At 37.8% G+C, this 25,882-nt stretch overlaps 1 protein-coding gene and 1 non-coding gene across 7 annotated transcripts in view; one reads left to right on the forward strand and one right to left on the reverse strand.

Moving 5' to 3' along the window:
• Akap6 (A-kinase anchoring protein 6) overlaps window positions 1-25,882 on the forward strand; it is a 469,667-nt gene that overhangs the window by 219,816 nt on the left and 223,969 nt on the right. For all 6 annotated transcript variants that reach the window (XM_070026462.1, XM_070026459.1, XM_070026473.1 and 3 more), the window contains one exon: window positions 8,227-8,349. In XM_070026462.1, coding sequence (XP_069882563.1) covers window positions 8,227-8,349 — 123 coding nt within the window. The remainder of the gene's footprint in view (window positions 1-8,226; window positions 8,350-25,882) is intronic.
• LOC138834831 (U6 spliceosomal RNA) lies at window positions 5,225-5,331 on the reverse strand. Its single transcript, XR_011374272.1, has one exon. It is a non-coding gene; the product is annotated as a U6 spliceosomal RNA (small nuclear RNA).

Here is a 25,882-nt window from a genome sequence, read left to right on the forward strand (position 1 = left end):
ACCCCCCATAACCAAGCATAGTCCTCATGAGTATACTGAGTCAGGTTCATCTGTAATTGAGACACCGAGAAGGTGCATTCATTCAAGCATTTAACTCCCCCCAAATCTAATTTTCTCTAAAAGGAATAAACTTTATAGTACTCTTTGCTTGCTAAAAACTTTGTGTTTCTTGTTGGGCACTTAGTCTCAGCACAACTCCCTTTTCAGAAAACAGTGACAGGAGAGAAAATAATGCATGTATATCGGGAGAATGACATTGAACCTGGGGCATTCTATCTCATTGCTGGGACTGTAGGATTGGGGAGAAATGCTGTTCCTTCATTTGCCTGATACTGTGTCTCCAGAAGAGCTATTCTTCACAGGCAGTATAATCCTGTGAGAGGAATGGAAGTTAGAGTAAGATCAGTTCAAAGCGTGCCCCAGCCTCCAGTCACTGAACAAATCATCCACTCTTCTGACACTTGTTTTCCTTATTTCTTAAGTGACCACAATGAGCATCACCTCCCAGACTTGTGGTAAAAAGGCAACATCTTCTTACTGCTGTGTAATTTTCCTTTCTCTTTTTAGAATAACAGGTTTCAGTTTTATTTCCATACAAAAGTCATGTGATCTAGTAAAAACAAATCCCTATGCTTTGGACTGCATAAAAATGGCTGCATCTTGCTCTCCAGTCAGTGTCTTTCTGTTTCCTGCAAATCATGTAAAGAAGGCCTCAATTTTTATTGTAGATACACAAGCCATTTGTGTCAGAGGGCAAAAGGTAATCACATTTATACTTTACATTAACTACACAAAGCTACTCTCAGGACAGAAAGAAGTAGGAAAATATAAGAAATAATGAGGTTTGGTAGGCTATCTGGAGTGTGTAGCTATTGGCAGTACCTGAATATAAATGTTCCTTATGAATATAATCTTCAAATGTATGTAATGGCTCTACTAAAGTTTTGCTGTTTTAAAAAAACTATGGTCATATGTACATAACTTTTGACCTCTTCTGCATGTCCTAGACATATACTAGTTATTACAAATAAGGGAAACCATGGGACATATGTTTCTTTAGGCCTGGCTTACTTTACTTAATATATATGACCATATAACCTGATGCTAAGCGAAATGAACCCCAAGATAGGGACACAAGAGTTATCTTTCTTGTTCTTTTAAATGTACTTAGAATGTATTATGTGATTTTTTTGTTTCTTTGTATGTTTTTCCCCCATGGTACAACCCCTGTTGTCACTGTATTGGATTCCAGTGTCCTGCATCTTGTATATACATTTTTCTAATTTGGGGAGGGGAAGGGAAATAACAAAATGCTGAAATAAGGATACAGGAAACCCATTGTAACAATGAGATGTACAAGACAGTATGTTTACAATGAACTTTACAACTTAGCTGGGTTGGAGGAGTTGGGGAGGTGGAGGAGATGGGGAGGTGAGGAGGAAAGGGATGGCAGGGGAAAAATAAAGGAGGGGGTAACAATGCTGGATAGGAAATGGACTCATTACCTTGCTCATGTTACTGTAGCCCCTCTACAGTATCTTTACAATAAAAGTATATATATAAAGAACAAAAATCCTAGGAAGTATACATTTGTATATACTTTAGATGTTTTTAATAAACACACTTCATGACAGAACTCCTAAACGACAACTGATTTGAAAGTAAGAGGTGTGCTGCCCACTGGTGATGGCAGGCCCAATTGCAGATCTCTTTCCTCTCATGTTTGGCCATGGAGTGAATGGTCACAGGGCTGAGTCCTGCCTTGGCCCCAGTCAAGAGTTTATAGATCTTGGAGCTTCCGTCAAATATATACGCGGAAGGAAGGAAGCCATGAGAGGTGGTGGAGACCTCCTGGAGCTGTGGACTGAGTCACCTTCCATATACTTCCAGACAGCTTGGCAGACAGGGAGATAGAGTTAATGAAAGAAAAGGCAGGAAGGGACAATAAGGAAACTGGTGGTAGAAAGTAACAAGAAAGAGACTGAGTAGACACAGTAGCAGAATTTTGAACAACAAAGACTAAAATATAGCCTTTCAAAGGTTTGTGATTATCTCATGACCATGATGGAGTGTGCATAAAATACCTCTTTTCTGAAGTGCAGTGAAAGTACTGAATTGTGTCATGAGAAAAGTCTGAGTGTTATAGTTATATTTGATTCTCCAGGTAAGTAAATATGAACTCAGGACATGACAGAAACACAGAAAGATAGGCTAATACAAGAAAAAGAAAAAAAATCAAAACAGATAAGGTTGTGCATTGACAGAGTATAGCAAATCTTTCAACATGTTCTATATACTGTTGAAACTTTGGCCACAATGATATTTGTCTTTTTAGCCCCAGCAAAGTCTAGCATTGTATTTTCTACCTTGAGGCATTAAATGATATTTAAGCTAATGAATGATCACTCTTTGCTTAACTAGAATGTGACCTGTGATTCCAAATGGATATTTTTGTATTTTCCCCATTTTTCCTATGTTATTACTTATGTTAGCCTCATTTTCCTTCATTCATATCACAAAGCCTGCGGCAGAGTGATCAGCAGACACTTGTATCTTTCTAAATGTGACTATTTATACACATCCACAGTGTCTATATGGAATGGTACTTCCTTGGTCTTTCTAAGAATGAGCATCTCATGATATGGGAATAGTACACAGAGCACCTGTTCACAGGGAAGTGGCAATAAATAGAACACAGATAAAGGAGCTGAAGGAGGTGGAGAAGACCAGGTGAACAGGTATCAATAATTGAACATATGCTAGTGGTACTTATTATTTCTGTTTGTATTCTTGTTAAATTGTATTTTATTGTAAAGATGCTGTACAGAGGGGTTACGGTTACATAAGTAAAGTAATGAGTACATTTCATTTCCAACACTGTTACCCCCTCCTTTATTTTTATCCCATTATTCCCCTCCCCGCTCCTCCCCCCCCTTGAAGTTGTAAAGTTCATTTCCAACATAGTGTCTCTCTGTTTATATTCTTAAATCTACACGTAGAAGCAATAGAGGAGGCAGAAAGCTAAGATCTCCCAAGACAGAAGAGAACTGAGGGTTTTTTTTTTTGGTTGTTGTTTGTTTGTTTGTCAGTCATGGGGCTTGAGCGAGAACTGGGGTTCATATGACAAGTTAGGAATCCTGAGACTTGTCAGGTTTCTGTTGTGGTTGAGGAAACAGTATTTGTCAGAAAAAGACATAGGAATATGTACAACAAATTAATATTGGCGAGAATGAGATGTAATTCAGAAAAAGTGAGAGATGAGCCTGGAAAAGAACGCATGTGCTTGGTATCAGGCAGCCTGTTGTGCTGTCTAGCAGAGCTATACACAGATTTGATCCAGGTTCATTTGCGTCCCATACGCTTTGTCTAATTTGCATCTCACCAATTTCAGCTGTATAATCTCGAGTCTGTTAAGACATCTGATGCAAATTGCTTAACGCTTTGGCAAAGAGTACCTTTTATGATGATGTACCTATACATTCATAGGTGATCTTGTTTTGCTTGTTTCTTGAAGAGGGAGAATAAAATACATGGTCGAGCATTGTTTATACTTACAATAATGTCCTTCACTATTTGTCTTCTTGGATTGAGCCTTTTTTAAAAAAATAATTTACTTTTTTTTGTGGGGTGGTGGAGGAAAGAAAGATGCTTGGGATTGTGCTTTTTTTTTTTTTTTTTTTTTTTTTTTTTTTTTTTTTTTGCAGTAGGGCTGTTTTCTAATTACAAGTTAGTTTGACAGCCTTTATGACATTCTTGGTGGCTCTTTCTTTATATTTAAAGGTATGTTATTTTGTACAAATATCTGTATCTGAATTCTTTTATCTAAGATCAGAAATTAATCTTTTATTTATTCAATAAATGTGACATACAGGTAATATATTAAAAGACATATAATTAGTGGAAGTTTTAATCAATTCAAAAATAACCCAAAACAGAATGCAAATATTGAATGAATCTTCTTTTTAATCCAATCTGCTATTTTTTGATTGGAGAATTGAGTCCATTAATGTTTAGGGTTATTATAGAGAGATTTGTCATGTTTCTTGCCATTTTCTTGATTTTTTTTATTGTGAAAATACTGTACAGAGGGGTTACAATTACATGGGCAAGATAATGAGTACATTTCTTATCAAGCATTGTAGCCTCCTCCTTTGTTTCCCCTTCCCATCCCTTCCCAGCCTCCCCCCCACCCTCCCCACTCCCCCCCCAAAGTTGTAAAGTTCGCTTCGACATAATGACTTATACATCTCATTGTTGCAATGGGTCCGCCTGTATCCCTATTTAAACGATTTGTTTTTCCCCTTCCCCTCCACAAATTATACCGACATCAAATACAGGGAAAGCAGGGGTTATACTGTGGGGGGAGGGACATACAAAGCAACAAAGAAATCATCTTATAAATGCATTAGAAACACATGCATGAAAGAAAAAAAACATTTGAGTACATATCTTAGGGTTCATTTCCCTAACATCACCTTTCTTGATGTTTTGTACCTTGTTTTTTCCCTCTTCCTGTGTTTACTAAATTGATCTTCTAGTGACTTTTGTCTGATCTGATTCTTTGATTTGGATTGTTTTCTTCAGATTGTATTCCAAAATAATTATTCCAAAATAATTTACTAACTTAATTTTCTCCCTAACCAATTTAGACACTGATTGATCTGAGACAACTCAGGTCTAAATTTAACAGTAAATACTATTTAATACTGTAAGTATCTCAATTATCAACCATCTCAACTCTGCTTTTCTGATATACTTCTGTACATTATAGACAATACTGCTATAAGTTATGGTTCTCACACCATCTCTTAATTTTTTCACAAATATTCCATTATGAGAGAACTAGACTTAACAGACTCTGTCCTTCCTTATTACAAATTTAATATATAGATCTGAAGGTGAATATGGAAAAAATCAATTTGGATAAGAATTTGTAAAATATTCTGAGTCTGGGAAGTCTACCAAAGAGAGAAGCTTGGGGCATGACATTGGACAAGAAGAAGACTTCATTGAGTTCTACCTTAAACATGTTCAGCATTAAAGCAAGGCACCTTTAAAATTCACAAAAATTCAAGAAAGGAGAAAATTCAGACAAACTGATATCTTTTTTTTAAATTGGGCCTCCAGAGTTTGTAGTGTTAGAAGAAACAAGACTAGTCAGCTTCAAAGTTGTAAGTCGTTAGTTGATATACTTTCATCTCATGTAATGACATATTTGCACATGATACTTCACAGGGAACCAATGAATTTGCACGTCATCCTTGTGCAGGGACCCTGCTAATCTTCTTTGTATCATTTCAATTTTAGTATATGTGCTGCCAAAATGAGCACAAACTGATATCTTAAGTAGATCAGAAAGAACTAATAGCAACAAAGATTCTTTGTATTTAGATAACGGTATAATATGAGAAAATTTGGGAAGAGATTGGTTCATGTGAATCATAAGAAAATGTACTTTGTAAGGGATGCATTGTATGAAGATCATGAAATCTTCACTGTTGGACAAGTTTGGCCTCATCTAGAAGATACTTGTGAGTGATGATCAAAGGGAGCTCAAATGATACCACTAATTTGAATTCAGAGACTAAACTGCAATTGCTTAGTTTTCTAAATTGTCTCTAAAATGATGTTTGCTTAATTTTTAATATTTTTATTGTAAAAATACTGCACGTAGGGGTTACACTTAGATGAGTAAGGTAATGAGTACATTTCCTATCAAGCATTGTTACCTACTCCTTTGTTTTCCCCTACCATCCCTTCCCTCCCCACCTCTGCATCTTGCTGGTCTCCAATTCATGATTCCCCCTTCCTCAGCTTTCCAAGTGCTAGATGTATTTGTGAGTGTTATTTGCTCTTCTTTCTCTTTGCCAATCTCCTCTGTTTCCTTTTTTCTTTCTTTCTGTTTTGCTTAGTGGTAGTGGAGTTTGAACTCAGGACTTCATGCTTGCAAGGTAGACATTCTAGCTCTGAGACATGCCTCTTGCCATTTTCTTCCCCTCCCTCCTTCCCTCCCTCCCTCTCTCCCTCCCTCCCTCCCTCCCTCCCTCCCTCCCTCCCTCTCTCCCTCCCTCCCTCCCTCTCTCCCTCCCTCCCTCCCTCCTTTCTTCCCTTCTCTTCCTTCCTTTTTCTTTTCTCTTTTTTACATTGGCTACTTTTGGCATAGGGTATTGCTTTCCTGTCCAGGAACATACCTAGATCACAACCTTGTCATAACTGGAATGATAGCCATGCACTGTGACTCCTGGTTTCATCCACTGAGATGGAATCTTGCAGCCTCTTCTGACTGGGCTGACCTGCAACTTCAGTCTTTCTGATCTCAGTCTTCCATGTAGTTAGGATACTAGGCATTTGCCACCAAGACCAACTATGGATCAAGAAGGTAATCTCACAGACTTTTCTGCCCAGCTGGCATTGAGCCATGTTCCTCATGTTTTTCAACCTCCCAAGTAGTTTGAGTGACGTATGTGAACCACGAGCACCCAGTTCTTTTTATTTTTATAGTGATTTTTCCAGGTAAATCAATTGCTCAAATTAAAAGGTTGTGATTCTTAAAAGAATTATTTAGGAAATGCTTAATAACAAAAGCTTGCTTTTTTGTAATGTATGGTAAAAATGAAGGTTCAATTTTTTTCATGTTGGCCTCAGGATATTCTTAGGCATTGGGAGTATTATTATAAAAATTAATCAGAAGGCACATCTGAAGCCTGGGTTGGATTTATAGAGAAGCAGTGTCCTAAAACATCTCTTTAAGCAGAAATGTGGAGACTTGCAGTTATTCCTTGTGACCTCCAGGTGGTGCTGTTTACCTAGACATGGAAAACAGAAGCCCAGCCTCTTTAGGTTTGCAGCATGGCTTTTTCTTTCTTTCTTTTTTCAAAATATTTTCCATTTCTACAGATGTGTTCTTTTAAATGGTCAATAAAATTTTATGACCACTGTTTGAAAAATTGCAAGATTATTGTGATTTGTGCTTCCTAGACAAGAATATTTCTTTATGTCCAGACATACCCAGTCAGATGTTTATATTTGAGCATTGGCCTCACTGTTCTATCTTTTCATGCTCCTTAGCACCCAGACACAGACATTGAAGACTGTTGATAGAACTCATTCAAGTGTGTGTGTGTGTGGGGGGGTGTGTGCTGGTCCTGGGGCTTGGACTTGGTGCTGTCCCTGAGCTTTTGTTGCTCAAGGCAAGTGCTCTGCCACTTGAGCCATACCTTCACTTGTGGCTTTTGGTGATTAATTGGAGATTGGTATGCAAGTGTATAAAATGTATTAACTGAAATAGGGCAGATTCAAGGGAGAACTTGAATATTATAATTTCTTAGGAAAGCAAAGTCAAAATTCAGCAAAATAAAACACAAGGCAGCTGTACTGGAAAGGGGTGAGGGGGAGTCAAGGGGGAAAGGGTAGACAAATGAAGAGAAGAGGGAGGAATGCCATCAAGAATCCAAATGTATATCCTACAGAATGACAGAGTGAGGGAAGGTGTGGGTGGGGATGGATGGATGAGAATGTTGAAAGGGGAGACAAATCAAGATATATCACTTTCATGAACTGCATTGTTAAATGGCAACTCCTTTCTACAACAAAAGATAAGGAGAGAGACTCTCACAGGCTTTTGCAAGCTAGCTGACTTTGAACCATAATACTCAGGTCTCAGCCTCCTGAGTAGCTAGGATTACAGGCGTGAGTCAAGCCACTGATGCCTCAAGTAAGAGAACTCAACTCTGGAAGCTTCTGAGTGAAGGAGCACCTTTTTCCCTGAAAGTTTTTATCTTTCAGAGCTAGTAAGTGTTTCTAGAAGACCTGAATTGATTTTTTTTTGTCTAGGGGTGCTGGTCAGATACCAGAATTGTTTTGATGTTTTGGTATCATTTGTCTAGTGACACCCCCACATTCCAATCCAAATTTAGGAAAGTAATTTTTAGGATACAATTGAGGGGACAGTTTCTTCTTAATGGGTAGATGGAAGGGGCAGGGACGGTGGGATGTTCACCACAGCACTAGTTGGAGAACACAGTAATATCAACGTAGTTATGAAGTTTGAAAAAAAATTGCTAGGTATGCTCCTAAAAGCCATTTTTTACATTGTAATGGTGATGTACAGAGGGGTTACAGTTCCATAAGTAAAGCGCTGAATGCAATTCTTGTAGAACATTGTGAAGATTGGTTTTATAAAACAATAACCAACCAATCCCTCTGTCTGCTTTTTTTTTTCAAAAGGGGTTTGTAAACAAGCTGGACGAGTTCATTCAGTGGTTAAATGAAGCCATGGAAACCACTGAGAACTGGACGCCTCCCAAAGCAGAGACGGATGGCCTTAAACTATACCTGGAGACACACTTGGTAAGACTGTGTTACTGTGTGGGCACATTTAAGTGTGGTGCTTGTTTGTTTGTGATGGGAATTTTAGGCAGCAAAAGTCATTACGTGCTAATGAAAGCCAATTTTAACAGGATAAACTACAAAACTGAACATTGAGTCATTTGAAATAATGAATGAAACCTATGTCAAGCTGATTTTTTTCAAAGCTTTCTTCACGATTATTTTTAAATACCTTAGAATTTTTCAATTTGATCCTCACTCTCTAAAGTAAAAGAATGGAAAGTTGTATTCAATTCTTTAAAAAAAATGAATGAGACTATTTTAATGACCACACTAAAACTTTCTACAATTCTTATAAAATTTATGAGCCTCTCATTACCAGGAGGCTCTACTGTATCTGTCCTATTCTGAGTTATTTTAATAAAATAAAATATTTATAGCAATAATCTCCATCATTTTTGCTGCTCTATCTCCTTTTCAGCAGGTAATTAATACAACTGTCATTGTCCCCTTCCCATGATCGGCGAACTCCATGGAGGGGGAAATAGAAAACACTTGGCTGAATATGTTTCTGAGGAGGATATGAGCAAGAATTATAGACAGGAGGACCTTTGATGAACCGCATGAGGTTTTTCTTGAATGCTTCAAATGGCCAATATCAATTATGAAGGGGTGGAGACCAAGTAGTGGAGTGCAGTAAGGCATGAAGAAAAAGTACGTTGTCATAGGAAATGAAAATTCAAGCTTTAAGGATCTCATCTTTATTCCTTTCACCGATAGCATAAAATTGACAAAGGCAATGAACATGAATCCTTGGGTACCCAACTGTGGGGTTGATTTCTGCCCCTTTTACACACTCAGAATTTGGATGGAGTAAAGACATGGAGTTGTGCATGTATGCTCCAGAACTTCTTTCTGAGATGTTATCAAGGAGAGAGAAGGAGACACGGAGAGAAGGAAGAGGGGAGAATAAAAGAAAATGTTTTCTGTGGGGGAGGGGTTGTTTTGCAGCATGTTTTGTATCATTGTAAGAAAAACAGCCTCAAAATCCTGTGGCTGCATGCAGATAGCCACGCGGAAGCTAACAGTAGACAGAAAGGTGTGGTAGAGAAATGAGTGGGCTACTTCCCTTTAGAGCACTGGGCTGATGGGCTGTAAAATTGCCAGTGGCCCTCACCTCCTCTCTTGTACATGGATTAAAAAAAATACTGCCCTTAATACCCAATTCCCTGTTGAACAGTCCCCTCCCCCCCTTTTTTTTTTTTAAAAAAAAGAGGGCATTTCATAATAGCAAGATAAAGATATTCAGTGCTTTATAATGTAAATGGTATTAATTAGAATGTCAACTTTTCACTGGCATTGTTCTGACAGAAATTCTAATCTGTGTTTAAACAGGAGTATATGAACTTTATTTCACATTGAGTGTGCTGTCTTCATTTTCTTGATTTAATATTTTATGGGAAGTGCACAGTAAGGTTTTGAAGTCCCCTTGGGCATGGGGTGCATAGAGGCAGAAGCTTTAACTGTAGGTTACATATTCAAAGCCATGCCAGGATGGTGTGAACCAAGGACTTACTTCTCCCTGGGAGTTGGGTGATATTCCTCTTTGTAACCAACATTTGCTCTCATCTCAGCTCCCATATTCTAGAGGCCCTTACATGATATCTTGGTGTTGTCTTCTTCCTCAGTCTAATCAGACACTGCCCAGTAGAATTTTTTTTTAAATAAAGAAGTATTCTATACTGTGTGGTACTGTACAGGTGCCATTTGGCCTACTGTACACTTGAAATATTGTCTTTTCAATCAAGGAATTTTTTTTTTGTGCTCCTGGAATTTGGGCTCAGGGCCCCACTTGCTAGGCAGGTGCTCTACCACTTGAGCCACGCCTCTACTCTTCTTATGTCCCTGTTTTTGTTACATTTGTGCTTTCATTATTTTCTTCTTTCTATTAAACATTTAAACTTAGCCTCTATTAATAGTATAAGGGGATTTCATTGTGATAACTTCATAGATGAACAAATTCATCTATCTCTTTTGTATTGTCTTAACTCTCCTGCCCTAATTTCTTCCATTTTGCAGTTTTCAGTAGGTCTCATTATATTATCTTCGTATGTGTGTGTGTGTGTGTGTGTGTGTGTGTGTGCGCGCACGTGCATGTGTGTGCATGTACATGCATGTGTGTTTACCTCAGTCTTTTTCAGTTTTTTTTTCCTAATCAAGTCTCACATTTTTAGCTAGGCTGGTCTGGACTCTTGGTTACAGCATCCACACAGCTGGTAGAAATATGCGTACCATCACATTAAGTTATAGATTGAGATGGGTTGCTCTAACATCTTACCTGGGCTGGTTTAGAACTGACATCTTGATCTTTACCTCCTGAGTATCTTGAATTAAAGCTATGAGCTAACATGCTCACCTATTTTTAATATGAATTATGTAATTTAAATTGCCGCATGTGCCTGGTGACTGTATTCTATCTAGCTTCCTAAGTTACAGAACATTTTATTGGTTCCCTTAATGAATTACAGGTATCTGTATCTACTCTATAATGACATTTTCATACAAAATGTGGAAATAATTATCCACTTTGTTGTGAATCTCCAGTGTAGAAACCTGTAGCAAAAGGTCTTTCTTAAGATATTTCTTTTAAAGAATAGCTTGTTTCTGTCCAATAATTAACAACGTCTTGGAGGAGTTTTAGCCTCATCATTTCTCATTATAATAGTTAAAACAGAAATGACATAGGGATGTCTTTTGTATCACTGTTTTTTTTAAAAATAATAGGAAACTGACTTCCAGATCTGTTCACTAGATGTTAAGTCTCAAATTTTATTTCTCCAATTATGAACAGTAACATTTCACAGTTGCCAAAAATCTAGTATGTAACATTCTAGTGATGCTTAAGGACAATCATTAATAGTCACTTTGATACTGTATGCTATGTCTCTTACTCTAGAATACAGGCTGTGGCCCAAATATCTTTCGAATTTTGAGCCTTTCTCTATGTGTATGCATTTTTCTCCTGACAACATTGCCATGTATATTTTTATTATAAGTCCTTATTGTCATGCTGAGTTAATACTAAGTTAAGAGTTAAGTTAAAAGATATCATCCCATAAAATAAAACATAGGAATAAGCCTAGGGATTTATAGTCCTTAGTTTACTCAACTAATTACTAATGCTCTTAATGAATGGGCAATTGATATTTGTAAGGAATTCAGTAGTAGAGACAGCTGCACAAGTTTAGTTAAACATCTTTATAGATTCTGTAATTTACCATTAATTAAACAGAGGTCAAACCTCTAGAACTGTAGTCTCTCCTGTTATAATGTATTAGAATAGCTGGCACCTCCCAATATTAATTGTAAAGGAAAACAAATACAAAAAGAATAGAAAGATTTATATTTTGACTCTTAATTCAGTTATTTTCCATGATAGTAACCAAGGGTTTTTGCCAACATAAATCAATTAAAGCTTTACAATACATTTATGAGAGATATGCAGGAGCTTTATTTTAATTGTAAGAAATACTGTGAAATTACAATGATACATCAATGATTTTCCATGATAATTAATCATCTGCTTGCAACCTGGCTGCTCTTTTCAAAATTATAATTCCTATCTTCCTAGAAAATGACATTTTTCTTGCGGAAAATGCTATTTGTGAGTATTGAACATCCCCCCCACCCGTGTAAATCATTTAAAAATTAACATTGTATAGAGATTTTTGAAATGACTATCTTTTGTCTGTCTCTTCTAACATCAACATCCTTCTCTTCCCCTTTTTAAAGTCAGCTTTATCAAGGTATAATTGGCCTACCTCAAATTACATTTTAAATATACAAGTTTATAATTTCTGACAATATACACATATATTCATATATATATATATATATATATATATATGAGATCATCACCAAAATCAAGGTAAACATATTCATCATCTTCCAAAAACTTTATCATGATCCTTTGTGATTCCTCCTTCTGCTTCATCTGAGCAACACTCAACTGTAGATGACAGTTCGTACACTGCTGATAGCAGTGCTGGATGTGGAGTGCGACGAGGCTGCAGGGCTGTTCTAGGGATGTGTGAAAACAGGTGAAGTGAACAGTGTTTGTATAGAAAAGAAAAGCCCAAGTCAGAAGAGGGGAGTACACACAGAGTTTATAATGAAAGAACAAATTTTGTTTGTCCCACAATTGATGGAAATTAAAAGAACTCTAGTTATATAAGCACACTCAATCATACACCTTGGAAAAAATCCAAACCATATAAAAGCATAAAATTAGAAGTAAAAATGGCCCTCCTTTGGGTGATCATTTTATAAGTACTGTGGATATTTGTCCCTTATTTGTTCTCTGGTCTCCACCATGGTTCCAATTTTCATCACATGAAAGATTCGAGATTCAGCTTTTTGAACTGTAAGTATAATAGATTGAGGCACATATTCGATGTATAGATGATAAAAAAATCTTTTCCCACTCTGTCAGCTATTTATCTTGCTAGCCATGTTCTTTGCTATGCAGAAACTTTGTAGTTTGATTCAATCCCATAATTAGTCTTGGCTTTGTTGTGATTCTGGACCTTTACTTTGGAAGTTTCAGTCCATGCCTGGGAGCCCTAGTGTTTACCTTCTTGTAATATTTTCATGGTGTCTGACTTTATATTGAGGTCTTTGATCCATTTTGAATTGACTGGTGCAGGGTGATATATAGGGACCTAGCTTTAGTTTTCTGAATGTGTATAGCCCACTTTGCCAGCACCATTTGTTGAAGAGGCTTTCTTTCAACCTGTGTTTTTGGCCCTCTTATCAAATATTAAATGGCTATATGTCTGTGAGTTCATTTCTGGGTCTTCTGTTCCCTTAGTCCTCAGGCCTATTCTTGTGCTAGTACCAAGTTTTTTTTTTTATTACTATGGCTTTGTCATTAAGCCCCCTAACCAACTCTCAAAGAAATAACATCCCAATTAATAAATAAAGATGTAAAGAGATAATTCTCAGAAGAAGAATGGCCAATAGACACATAAAGAAATGTTTAACATCTCTGGCTATAAAAGAAATGCAAATCAAAACACTGAGATTCTATCTCACCCCAATTAGAATGACCATTATTACGAAAACCTAACAATAACAGATGCTGGTGGGGATGTGGCCAAAAGGGAACACTACTGTTGGTGGGAATGTAAGCTGCTTCAAGCACTCTGGAAAGCAGTCTGGAGGTTCCTCAAAAGACTAAACATAGAACTTCCCTATGACCCAGCAATTCCACTCCTAGGTATTTATCCAATAGAACACAAATATCACACTGAAGCTACCAGTACAGCCATGTTCATTGCAGCATTGTTTACACTAGCCAACATATGGGCTCAACCCAGATGCCCCTCAGTGGACAGTGAATGGATCAAGAAAATGTGGCATGTATATCCACAATGGAATTCAGAAAGAATGGTATTATACCATTCATAAGGAAATGGAAAAATTTGGAAAAAATTATATAAGTGAAGTAAGCCAGACCCAAAGAAACATAGGCTGCATGGTTTTCCTCATTTGTGGTAACTAGAACATGCTTATAGCATGTGCAAGTAAACACACTGGATGATAAAGGCAAAAATATAGTGGGGCATGATAAATTATACAAGTCTCTAGACATATACACACTGAGAACAAAAGAGGAAATTTTAGGAGAAGATCACAAAGGCTCAATAAGTATGTGTATATGATCATATAAAATAATATTTAGCCAGGAGCCAGTGGCTCACACCTGTAATTCTAGTTACTCAGGAGGCTGAGATCTAAGGATCATGGTTCAAAGCCAGCCCGGACAAGAAAGTCTGTGAGACTCTTATCTCCAATAAACCACCAGAAAGCTGGAAATGGTGCTGTGGCTCAAGTGGTAGAGTGCTCACATTGAGCTGAACAGCTGAGGGACAGCACCCAGGCCCCACAACCGACAACCCCCCCCCCCCAAATTGAAATAAACCCTAGGAAGTAGAAAAAAGAGGTTTTTTTCTTTGTTACTGTATTTGTTTTCTTTACCTTTATCTTGTATGAGAATTTATGTTTTGGGGAGGGTAAGAGGGGAACAGAAACAGTGGGACAAAGGGAAAAGGAATGCAGCAGTGATTTTTTTTTATTGTGAAAATACCATACAGAGGGGTTACAACTACATGGGCAAGTTTACGAGTACATTTCTTATCAAGCATTGTAGCTTCCTCCTTTGTTTCCCCTGCCCATCCCTTCTCATACCTCCCCACCCTGATCCTCCCCCCCCTCCCCGCACCAAAGTGGTAAAGTTCGTTTTTCGACATAAAAACTTGTATATCTCATTGTTGCAATGGGTCCAGCTGTATCCCTATTTAAACGATTTGTTTTTTCCCTTCCCCTCCACAAATTATACTAACATCTAATAAATACAGTGAAAGCAGGGGAAAAATTATATTAAGTGAAGTAAGCCAGGCCCAAAGAAACATAGGTCCCATGGTTTCCCTTATTTGCAATGACCAATGTATGTTTGAGTCAAGCAGAAAAGATCAGATAAGTTGATGTTAGAGAAATGAACCCCAAGATAAGTATTCAAATGTTTTTTTCTTTCATGCAATTGTTTCTAACATATTTATAAGATTATTTCTTTGTTGCTTTGTGTGTCCCTCCCCCACGGTATAACCCCTGCTTTTGCAGCAATGATATTCACTAGACACTATATTGAAAATGAACTACACAACTTGTGGGTAGGGAAAAGAGGGAAAATTGGGAGAGAGCAAGGGAAGAGGTGACAGTGCTTAAAAAGAAATGTACTCATTACCTGATTTAGTTAACTGTAACCCCTTTGTATATCACCTTTACCATAACAATAAAAATATAGAGTAAGTAACTCAGATTAAAGATGAAAAAGAAGAGATAATAGAATTGTCCCCCCTTTCCTGCTGCCCACCTCTCTGGCTTATCTTTCTCTGCTAAGATGATAGGCAGATATGAGTAACTGAGCAAGTTGAGCTTTATAGGTCCAGCAGCTCATAGGGTTGTGCTGCTCAGACAATGGGAAGCAGCTGTTAGTCAAAAGCTAGAGCAATGTGCTTGGCTCACCTGTCTACCATGTCCCTCAGCCTCTTTGAGCAGGGCTGCTGGCCTTGCAGGAGCTATGAAGTTCCATTTGCTTGTCCCCCTTGATTCCCATTAGTTTAAGGTGAAAAATTGAAGGTTTAGCAGAAAACAACAACATTACTTCTCTTTAGGGGAATTTGAAGCACTCAGCTTACTGTCGAGTTATTTGTTTTGGTGGATGGGGATGAAGGGTCTCTTAAGAATTTATAACACATGTCATTATGAGGTCCATTGTAGTGGAGGTATGTTTATAGGGGCAGTTATAGTAGGAGGTTGATTTTAGACATTCTAAAGTCCTGAACCATGCTCCTTTGCTCAGATGTAATTAATTCTGTGCAGATAGGAGGCAAATATTGTTGTTATCTCTGTTCAGTTAGAAAAGATAACGGAACCTGGTGCCAGTGCCTCATACCTGTAATCATAGTTACGCAGGAGGAGTGTGGCTCGAAGCCAGCCTGGGCAGGAAAGTCTGTGAGACTCATATTGCCACTAAACTATCAAAATTTTGGATGTTGGTATAAATTGAGGAGGAGAAGGGAAAAAAATTGTTTCAATAGAAATACATGTGGACCCATTGCAACAATGAGATGTACAAGATGTTATGTCGAGGTGAACTTTACAACTTTGGCGGGGGAGAGGAGGGTGGGGATGGGTGGTGGTGATGGTGGTGGAGGAGATGGTAGGGCAGAGATGGGAAAGGGAAACAAAGGAGGAGGCAACAATGCTTGATAAGAAATGTACTCATTACCTTGCTCATGTAATTGTAACCCCTCTGTATGGTATTTTCACAATAAAAAAAGTATTCATAATTAAAAAAATGGAAGTGGAGCTGTATTTCAAGTGGTAAATTGCTAGCCTCTAGCATATGAAGCGCAGGGACAGTGCCCAGCTGGTGAGTTTAAGGCCCAGGACCAGCGTGCACACACACACACACACACACACACACACACACACACACACACACACACACACACACATATACATACACACACACAAGAATTCCTGTACTGTGTAAACACCTGGGAAGTGTACTTTCTGTATCACTCAGTTAAAGAACTCCTGGGCTATCATACCCAGCAATTTTCATTGTTATGAAAATTATTGGTATCTAGACACTTCTAAAGTCATGGAATGTCATGGAAATGCTGACTTTATTAGGATGTATGCTGACAAAAGATTCACAGGGCTGGGGTACAACCACCGATGTTCATTATCCCCAATACAGATTCTACTTATGTATTATTTTACATGGGATTTTTAAATCCTGAAATGACTTACCAAGTATGAATAATAAAAGTTTCAGATCTTTGTATTAGCCAGAAGATGTCTGTCCTACCTACAGGGTTGTGGTAAAGTTCAAATGAACATGCTATATATAAGTATACTTTTTCCATCTTGTAAGTTGTATGCATCTTCCTTGGATATCTGAAAACATATAGTGTGAGAGGCTCAGGTATTTTAGAGTAGTTAAAATTGTATATACCTACCCCTAAACTTTTCTCTTGTGGCTTTCCCTATTGAAGGACAGCTCTTCTCTTGTGCATACATAATAGACACTAAAAATACTCACTAAATAAATGAATGAATATTTAGCAACATTATAGCCACTATATGCAATAAATTTATAACTAATGTTGTAAGTCATAAGTCAATACCTGGGAATGTTTGTAACTTCAATGATTTTTTTCTACTATTTATAAACTAAAGCAGGCACTGATTGCCAGGCTTTCTAGGTATATTTTTAATAAGACATTTATAGAGTGAAAATAGCAGCAGTTTCACTTGTTTTGAGCGATATAATCCATTCTATTTGGCAAAAAACACAAGAGAAATTAAAATGTTGACTCAGATATTAAAAAGGTTAAAAAAATTCACAGCTTAATGTTCCTCTTTTGAAATATGAAGACTGTGTGACTAGACAGGATATTAATGACTTGACATTGCAAAATTTATTAAATTTATTTTTAAAGTGGTTAGGTTCTCCCTCTCAAATGCATAAAGCATGTGGGAGTTGGAATAGATCTGCCCCAGGCTGCCAAACAATTTTTTAATGGAACTGGAGTCCTTTAGGGATTGTCCTAAATCCACATAATATTCTTAAATCTTGGTGTTTGCACCGGGACCTGTATATTAGCAGATGTATGTGTGAATAATATACTTATATCCATCCATCACCCTGGTGACTCCACATCTGTAGGGGCTGCTGCCCATCAATTATTCCACCTCAGGGGGTAAAGAGATATTTGGGCCAGCATTGACCTCCTTTTCAATCGGGGCCTCTGAACAGTATGTTTTGGAAGTCAAATGGTCCCTTTAGACAGAACCTCCGTTTGAGAATCCATTTGGCCTAATGTGGCCATGCTGAGAAGTGGAAGTGATTAGCTGTGTCAGGTGTGGAGGTAGCATCCAGAGAAGCAAACAGTAATACTATTCCTCAGAGCCACTGTCAGCATTCAGGGTCTGTCCCTCCCATCTAATTTGGATATTAGCCAGTGTGTCATAAAAGAATGCCAACCTCAGGAAGACATAGCTACCTTTTACAACAAAAAGGGCAACTGTTTAAAATAAATTTTAAATTTCTGGAAGAGCTAAATTTACTTTCAAATGCTTGGAATTGTTTTTATGAGCTGAATTTTCTAAAAGGCGGAATCCTTAAGAAGAATGATGATTTTTGTCTTCATATCTTAGTTTAGTGCAATTTTTTTTGTGTTTTGTTTTTAAATAAATTGTCCAAGTCTTGACTTGGAAAAAATTATATTAAGTGAAGTAAGCCAGGCCCAAAGAAACATAGGTCCCATGGTTTCCCTTATTTGCAATATCTAGTATATGTCTGAGTCAAGCAGAAAAGGTCAGATAAGGTGATGTTAGGGAAATGAACCCTAAGATATGTATTCAAATGTTTTTTTCTTTCATGTGATAGTTTCTAACACATTTATAAGATTATTTCTTTGTTGCTTTGTATGTCCCTCACCCACAGTATAACCCCTGCTTTCACTGTATTTGATGTTGGTATAATTTGTGGAGGGAAGGGGAAAAACAAATCGTTTAACTAGGGATACAGGTGGACCCATTGCAACAATGAGATGTACAGGTGGTTATGTCAAAAAAACGAACTTTACAACTTTGGGGGGGGGCAGGGAAAGGGGGGAGGATGGGAAGGGGAAACAAAGGAGGAGGCTACAATGCTTGATCAGAAATGTACTCATTATCTTGCCTATGTCATTGTAACCCCTCTGTACAATATTTTCACAATAAAAATAAATAAATTGTCAAGGTGATGTACAGAGGTGTTGCAGTTACATACATAATGTTGTGAGGACATTGTTATTGAACTTGTTACCCTCTCCCTCATTTTTCTCCCATTTTCCTGCCTCCCAATTCCCCCTCCAATTTGTACAGTTCATTTCCAACATATTGTCTTGTGGGTATCACGGTTGCATTGGTTTGCCCTTGGTCCTTTGACTCACCATTTTGTTGTTCCCCTTCCCTTCCCTTCTATTTTTTAATGAAACAAAAATTTTGTATTGCTTATCCTGTAGCTTCTTTCTTAAATGAACAAAGCTTGTTTGTTTGTTTTTAAGCTTCTGGTATTTTACCTGGAGGTTACAGATTGTCATAACTGATAAATCAATGGCAATAGCCACTTTACTTTGTTGGGAAATATATACAATTGTGGTAGTGGTTGACCATTTATTTAATTATATGGTAAGTACCATATGATGAGAGAGTAAAGTTAAATTGATGATTTGGGATACTTCTGCCAGGATACAGTTTACATGGCAATTACGCTGGGATCATCTAAGTGTAATTGGCAAGTAATTTTGTAAGCGAAAGAACATGACAGCTCATTACATGGTGTTCACTGAGTAAAATTTGGGGACATTTATCAACCACTTCTAAGTGAAGAATGATTGCACTACTGTATCCCCAAATGATACAGGCTGTTTGAAAGATACATGGCAGGTTTTTGGTACAAATCTTGATGCATTTCTCCTCTGTTCATTGTGTGCAGTATTCCAGGCACTGTCCCATGCATGGAGCTTGCAAAAATAAGTGAAAGTGCACTTCTGTTGTCAAGGAACTGAAGTAGAGCTATATCTGTCCATAATTTCACCAGAACAGAGTAAGCAGAGGTTTGAGCTCTGTAGGGGTAGGTTCTACTAAGGATATTGAAGGAGGGGAACTTGACAGCGTAAATCAGGGACACTTATTAGAGAAGGCTGCACCTGAGATGAATTTTAAAGGAAAGCAGGGCTTTGCCAAGGAAAGCCTTGCCAAGGAGAGGTGCAGACAAAGGCAGAATCTTGGAGGAATAAGCAAGCTGGTATGATGAGAAACTTTAAACAGTTCAGGCACATTTCAAGGCAGGTATGAGGCCTGTAAAACTGACTTGGGCAGGATCTCAGAGGGCCCTGCAGTCTGCTAGGGGCCTGGATTTTATTCCATAGCCTTGGGCAAGCCACTGTAGGGGCTTAAGAAGAGTCTTTGTCAGAATTGTTTTGTATTGTGCTATTATGTTGTGCCAGGCTATGTTCTACAAGTGTCAAGGCATTTTATCCTGTAACAACTCCATGAAAGGGGCACTGTTATTTCCCTTTTTTTTTTTTTATAAATCAAGAAACTACGTACAAGGAGGTTGTCCAGAGTTGCGTAGTGAGCGATGGTGGAGCTCGGCTGTCCTCCAGGACCCTTGCTTCTCACAACTACAATTCAATGTTTGTTCTGCACACACACACTCCCTTTCACTGGACTGTGATTTCGGAGGGCAGAAACTCTGTTTATCATGTTCATATGCTTATCCAAGCTTTAGACAGTATCTACATCTTTAAAGATGTATAACAAATAAGGGGTAAGAGTAGGGTTGGGGGGGGCATGACTTGAGGCTGTCATAGTCAACCCAATAAGGGATGGATATGAAGGCATGATCTAGGAAGGATCTAAGGCAAATGTTAGCACAAGGAGGTGAAGATGGAAAAATTCATTGGCAAGGCTTGGCGATTGATTGGACATAATGGATTTTGTTGGCATATTCTCACAATACTTCTGATTTCCAACAAATATGCAGGGGAAATGATTTGGCAAAAGAATTCAAAGAAAGAAACTCACGGTACCCTTCATGGAGCTCTTAAATTCCTGGCAATACATGTTGTGGATTAAGGATGAAAAATTAGCAACTTCCCTAGAGATGCTTAAAAACAGAAGGGCAGTTGAGGGACAAAGAGTGCCCTGGGGTAATGAGTGGTTAGATGGTCTTTGGGATTCTTCCCTCTTTGAAAATTCTCTCATTTAAAATAAATAAAATTTCTCCCAAGCTGCTTTTTGTAAACTGCCTAGATTAAAGAAGATAGAAATCAAAGTATCCATGGTTTGAAAAATATTGACTCCAAGTTGTCTGGATTATAGATAAGGGAGAAGAAGCCCAGAGGGCTTAAATGACTCCTCTGTGGGCACACACTGGAGGAAAAGGAAAAGAGGACCCATTGGCTCAAGATACAAAATGAATGAAGACATGGTTCCATTTTCAAGTTCCTCAAGAAATTCAAGTATGGGAAGCAGATCCATCTGTCAGTAATTTTAACACAGCATAGTAGGTGGGGATTACCACATGGGCCTGCTCTCTTCCAAGTCTCATGCAGCAGTATTTATCATTTGGGTAGCCTCTGTGGGCACACACGTGTTGCATAATGACACAAAAGCAAGTGAGACCTGGTGTTGATCCTTTGGGAATTCAGATAGCCGTAGCAATAGGGACATATGTCTGAAAATAAAGTATATTCTACAGTAACACATTTGGAAAATAGAGAAAATAAACTAAAAATAATGCATTATGAATTTTATTTTCATTGCCATCCACCGTAGTACTTTACATTCATCATAGTAATTCTTTACAACCTAGAAGTTAGATGATATTATTTCCATTTTATGTTTCAGAACATTAAAACCCTTAGATCTCATTCCATATTGCTTAGTCCTACCCTACAAGTGATGCTAACATTCTGTGCATTTTTTTCAGTCCATTCTTTCTATGTTCTGAGACCTTCTTTAGGGGTGAGGAGGCAAGTGAGGAACTAGTACTGAGGTTTGAACTCAGGGGCTCACACCTGGTCAGCTGGCGTACTACTCTTTGAGCCCTACTTCTGGCCTAAAAAATGAATTAATTAGTACTAGGAGCTGAAATTAGGGCCGTGTGCTTGCTAGGCAAACAGTTTGCCACTTAAGTGACTCTACCAGTCCCATATAATTTTGAATCTTTTATTATTATTATTATTATTATTTTGCTTGTAGTGTGTGTCCTGTATTTGCCATGTGATTGCCTGGTCTTCTTTTTAACGGCTATATAATGTCTTATTAAGCTTTCAGGAGGTTCTTAAAGAGATGTTTACCCATAAAACCTTTCAATTGTTGGTGTCATTAACACTTTGAAGGTGTATTTTATATTTTGAGGACCAGTGCATCTAACCATCCTCTGTGGATGACATGGGGGAGTGGAGAAAAAAATTGCTGGTCTCTGCACAGGTGTTCACAGCTTTCTCCCCACCTGGAGCCCTTTTGAGAATGTAGAATGATGCTGCACAGCTCATAGTGGAGGCAGGGCAGAGATGGCCCGAGGCAGATAGCAGGTGACTTTTTAAGCCTTGGCTTTTCTGACTGAACACACATTCTTCTTCCTGCCCTTGTACAAAGGCACACTTTCATTTTCTTAGGGTAGTGAAAATCTTTTGTATGAAGAAAAGGTGTCATCAAGTGTCTAATTCATCAGCATATATACCATCTCTTTAAAATGACAGTGGGAGTAAAAGTTCATCAGTTCAATATGTCTTTCACATTTGGAGACTCCTGACTAATAACCTCTGGTATTTATCATCAGAACAGCCAAAGAACTAAATTCTGGCACATGCTGCTCTCACGCACTGAGAAAAACTTAAAAAGACAGAAGGATTTTCTCCATTTTTCTTTCTTCTATTCATTTAGAAAAAATCCATATCTTTTTCTAATTAAAAAAAATATGAGCATGCAGAAACATCTGGTCTATATTACCACAGCAACCTCCTAAACAGCCTCCTGTCTCCAGCCTGCCCTTTAAAAATCAAGTCTATATAAAACAGCCAGAAAAATCTTTCTAGATCACAGATCTGAACCAGTCACTTTCTCATGTCATTGGCATATTCTTCCAAGGCTCTGCGGTTCTTGAGGTCAAGTATTATGTAGCCCCAACTGTTGTCTCTCCTCCTTGTGACTTGTCTCAGCTGCATGCAGCAACTAGTGTTTTCTTGCTTCATGCTGTAGCATGAAACATGGTACATGCTACAGAGTGGGTCCAGACCTGTGTACAAACCAATTCATTTTTCATAGCTTTCTGGCATGCTCTGCTGATTCTAGATTTCAGCATGTGGTTACATAGCACCTATCTAGCATGCTTATGTGGAATGTAGCCCAAAGCTCTTATTTGCTTGGCTGGCATAATACTTGAAGCAGATAAACTTGAATCTCACTGGACAAGGTATATTATTGTCAGTTTTGTTTAAGATACCACCACTATACTTTATGTTATTCTTCAATTCTGACTTCACCATTGGAAAACCACGAGTATGTAATATTATATTATATGTAATATATAATATATTATATATGTGTATGAATGTGGTATGTATACACATATGAATAAATATACACACATACACACAAAACACATGACTTGTAGAAACTTCTCAATAAATACTTATTGTATGAGCTTATGCCTTAGAAAATAAAATTAGAGAAAGTCATGGTAGCACCTGCCTTTATTCATTGCACTTGGGATGCTGTGGTAGAAAGATCATGAATTTTAGTCTAGTCTTGTCTATGTAGGAAGACCCCGTATAAAAGGAAGGAAAGGAAAGGAAAGGGGAAGAAGAAGAGGAAAGGGAAAGGAAATAATAATAAGAATTTTTTTGGCTTCTCTGATACTTTGCAAATATTGCAAGACTCTTGGATCTCAGTGGACTCATTCCATTGGCTGTTTGAAAGTCTGTGCCCATGATGGGAATAGGACATGGCTAAGTCAGAACCACAAGTTATTTTTAGCCTTTGAATGTGTTTATTTCCACCATTTTCTGAACCAGGAGATCCATATCTATTCTTGTGATTCCCCTCATGTTCTCTGTTCTGTTGTTGTCTTGTTTTCATCAGTTCATACTTTTGCTTGGTGTCATTTCATGTTCATACTTCCCACCCAATGGAATATTCAGAAATATGAATGGATAGGATTAGATGTGTTATCTGCTTTGTAAGGTCTTATCATCATCAAAGTAAGATCAGTGGCATAGCTGAAGGTAGATCCTTCTAAGGAGTGATATATACAGAGGTATCCAAGCTAGTCATGCCAGAAGCTGTAGTAATGAAACTTCTGGCATTATCCATACTTAAAGTGCATAGAATAACTTCTGATGTGGCATCTTTTTCATTATCTAGTGTTTGTTTCAACTATTAACTTATTTCATTTCCCTAATTATTTTATTCTAGTCATTCACTTATATGCTGCTTTAAAGACACTAAAATGATTTTTGTGTCCCCTAGTACCCAGGTTACACATATTTATGGAATTTCACATAATCAGTGACTTTAGGATCATTGTACCTGCCTGTGGCCATGTTCTATAGTCTCCATAGAATGCCCACATTTTCAAAGAGTGGTATAGATATTTCAGAGATACTATATATACCATAAGGCATTACTAAGGAACTATGTTAGGAGCACAAGAATAGAAATGTGCTTACACATCCAGTTTAAGGATAGGAAAGAAAAAAAATCAAATCCTTTCATCTATGCTTTTCTATGAAGAGGTGTGGACAAAACAAGAACTTATTACAGAATCCTTTAGCAGTCAAAAATTTCATTGACAGGGCTGGGAAGGTAGTTCAGTGGTAGAGTGCTTGCCTTGCATGCCTGAGGCCCTGGGTTCAATTCCTCAACACCACATAAGCAAAAAGAAAAAAGCTGGAAGTGGCACTGTAGTTCAAGTGGTAGAGCACTAGCCTTGAGCTGAAGAGCTGAGGGACAGGTCCAGAGTTCAGGCCCCACGACCGGACCCCCAAAAAATTCATTGACAATTTATTAATATACCTGCTTGACTGCCTTCTCAGTCTGTACTTGAATTAATAGTTAATGGGTGAACTGGAAAATCAAGTAATATTATGTCACTTGGGTAATAGTTGTATTAATGGTTCTTTTATACAGTATTAAGCTTATCAGATTATCTTTTCCCTAGTAATGAATATCTCTTTTGTAAGTTCTGAATAAACTGCTTCTATGTCTTCTTGAAGTAGAGCCAGTTCTAGCTGCATCTATCCTATACTCTTGGCTTCAATTATGTCAAATTATTCAACCTACAGGTCCTTAATTCCTCTTTGCTCTGAGATACAGGTATAATGCACCTCTCTGAAAGCTCATGATCACCATTCATTCAACAGAACTGTGTTGTAAATAAACAGTGCATCAAAAGTGCACTAGGCTAAATTTACAGACTTATAGAAATTTCTAGAATGTGTATCTTCCTAAATTTTGGTGCGCTTGAATTCATATTGAGTGCTTTCTTTTCCTGGTCCTACTTTCTGAAACACACATTTACCTCATCCTGCAAGATATTGCTTCAGCACTGAGAATTTCTGTAGCAGTGATCAAAGGTAAATGCAGCCATGTTTTGACTATGAAATACTAATACTCAATATCATTTGGATTTACCAGAAGATTTGGCTTTCCCATTTATTGCCATCATTTATTTTATTCATTCAAATACCCATGGCTGAAAGAACAATGCAAGAAAGGGTAAACAATGCTTAGGGCAATCTAATACTATAACTTTCTGTCATATTTGGTTGAAATGTTACTATTTCTTTTTGCTGTACATTTATTATTAGCATACATTTATTGTACAAAATAATCTTGTACAGGGGCTGGGAAGGTGGCTCAGTGGTAGAGTGCTTGCCTTGCATGCATGAGGCCCTGGGTTTGATTCCTCAGCACCACATAAGCAAAAAGAAAAAAGCCGGAAGTGGTAGAGCGCTAGCCTTGAGCTGAAGAGCTGTGGGACAGCACCCAGGCCCAGAGTTCAGGCCCCATGACCAGACCCCCCCAAAAAAAACCCACCAAAAAAACAAAATAATCTTGTACAAAATAATGTACATTATAAATGTATATAATGAACTTTGGTGTACTCAGTCCCCTATTCCCTCTCTTGTCTCCTCCTTCCTCTCATCCCATTCCTCTTCTCAAATAGTCCACCTTGTACTTTCATATCTTGGATTCCATATATAAGAGAAAACATGCTATATTTGTCCTTCTGAGTCTGGCTTATTTTGTTTAACATGATGATTTGCAATCCCATCAATTTCCCAGAGATTGACAATTCACTCTTCTTTTGGATGAGTGAAACTCCAGTGTGTATATTTGCCATATTTTCTTTTCATTCATC

This window comes from Dipodomys merriami, unplaced genomic scaffold (genome assembly GCF_024711535.1).
Source record: "Dipodomys merriami isolate MVZ:Mamm:240054 unplaced genomic scaffold, mDipMer1.0.p SCAF_1, whole genome shotgun sequence".
Taxonomy (NCBI): Eukaryota; Metazoa; Chordata; class Mammalia; order Rodentia; family Heteromyidae; genus Dipodomys; species Dipodomys merriami.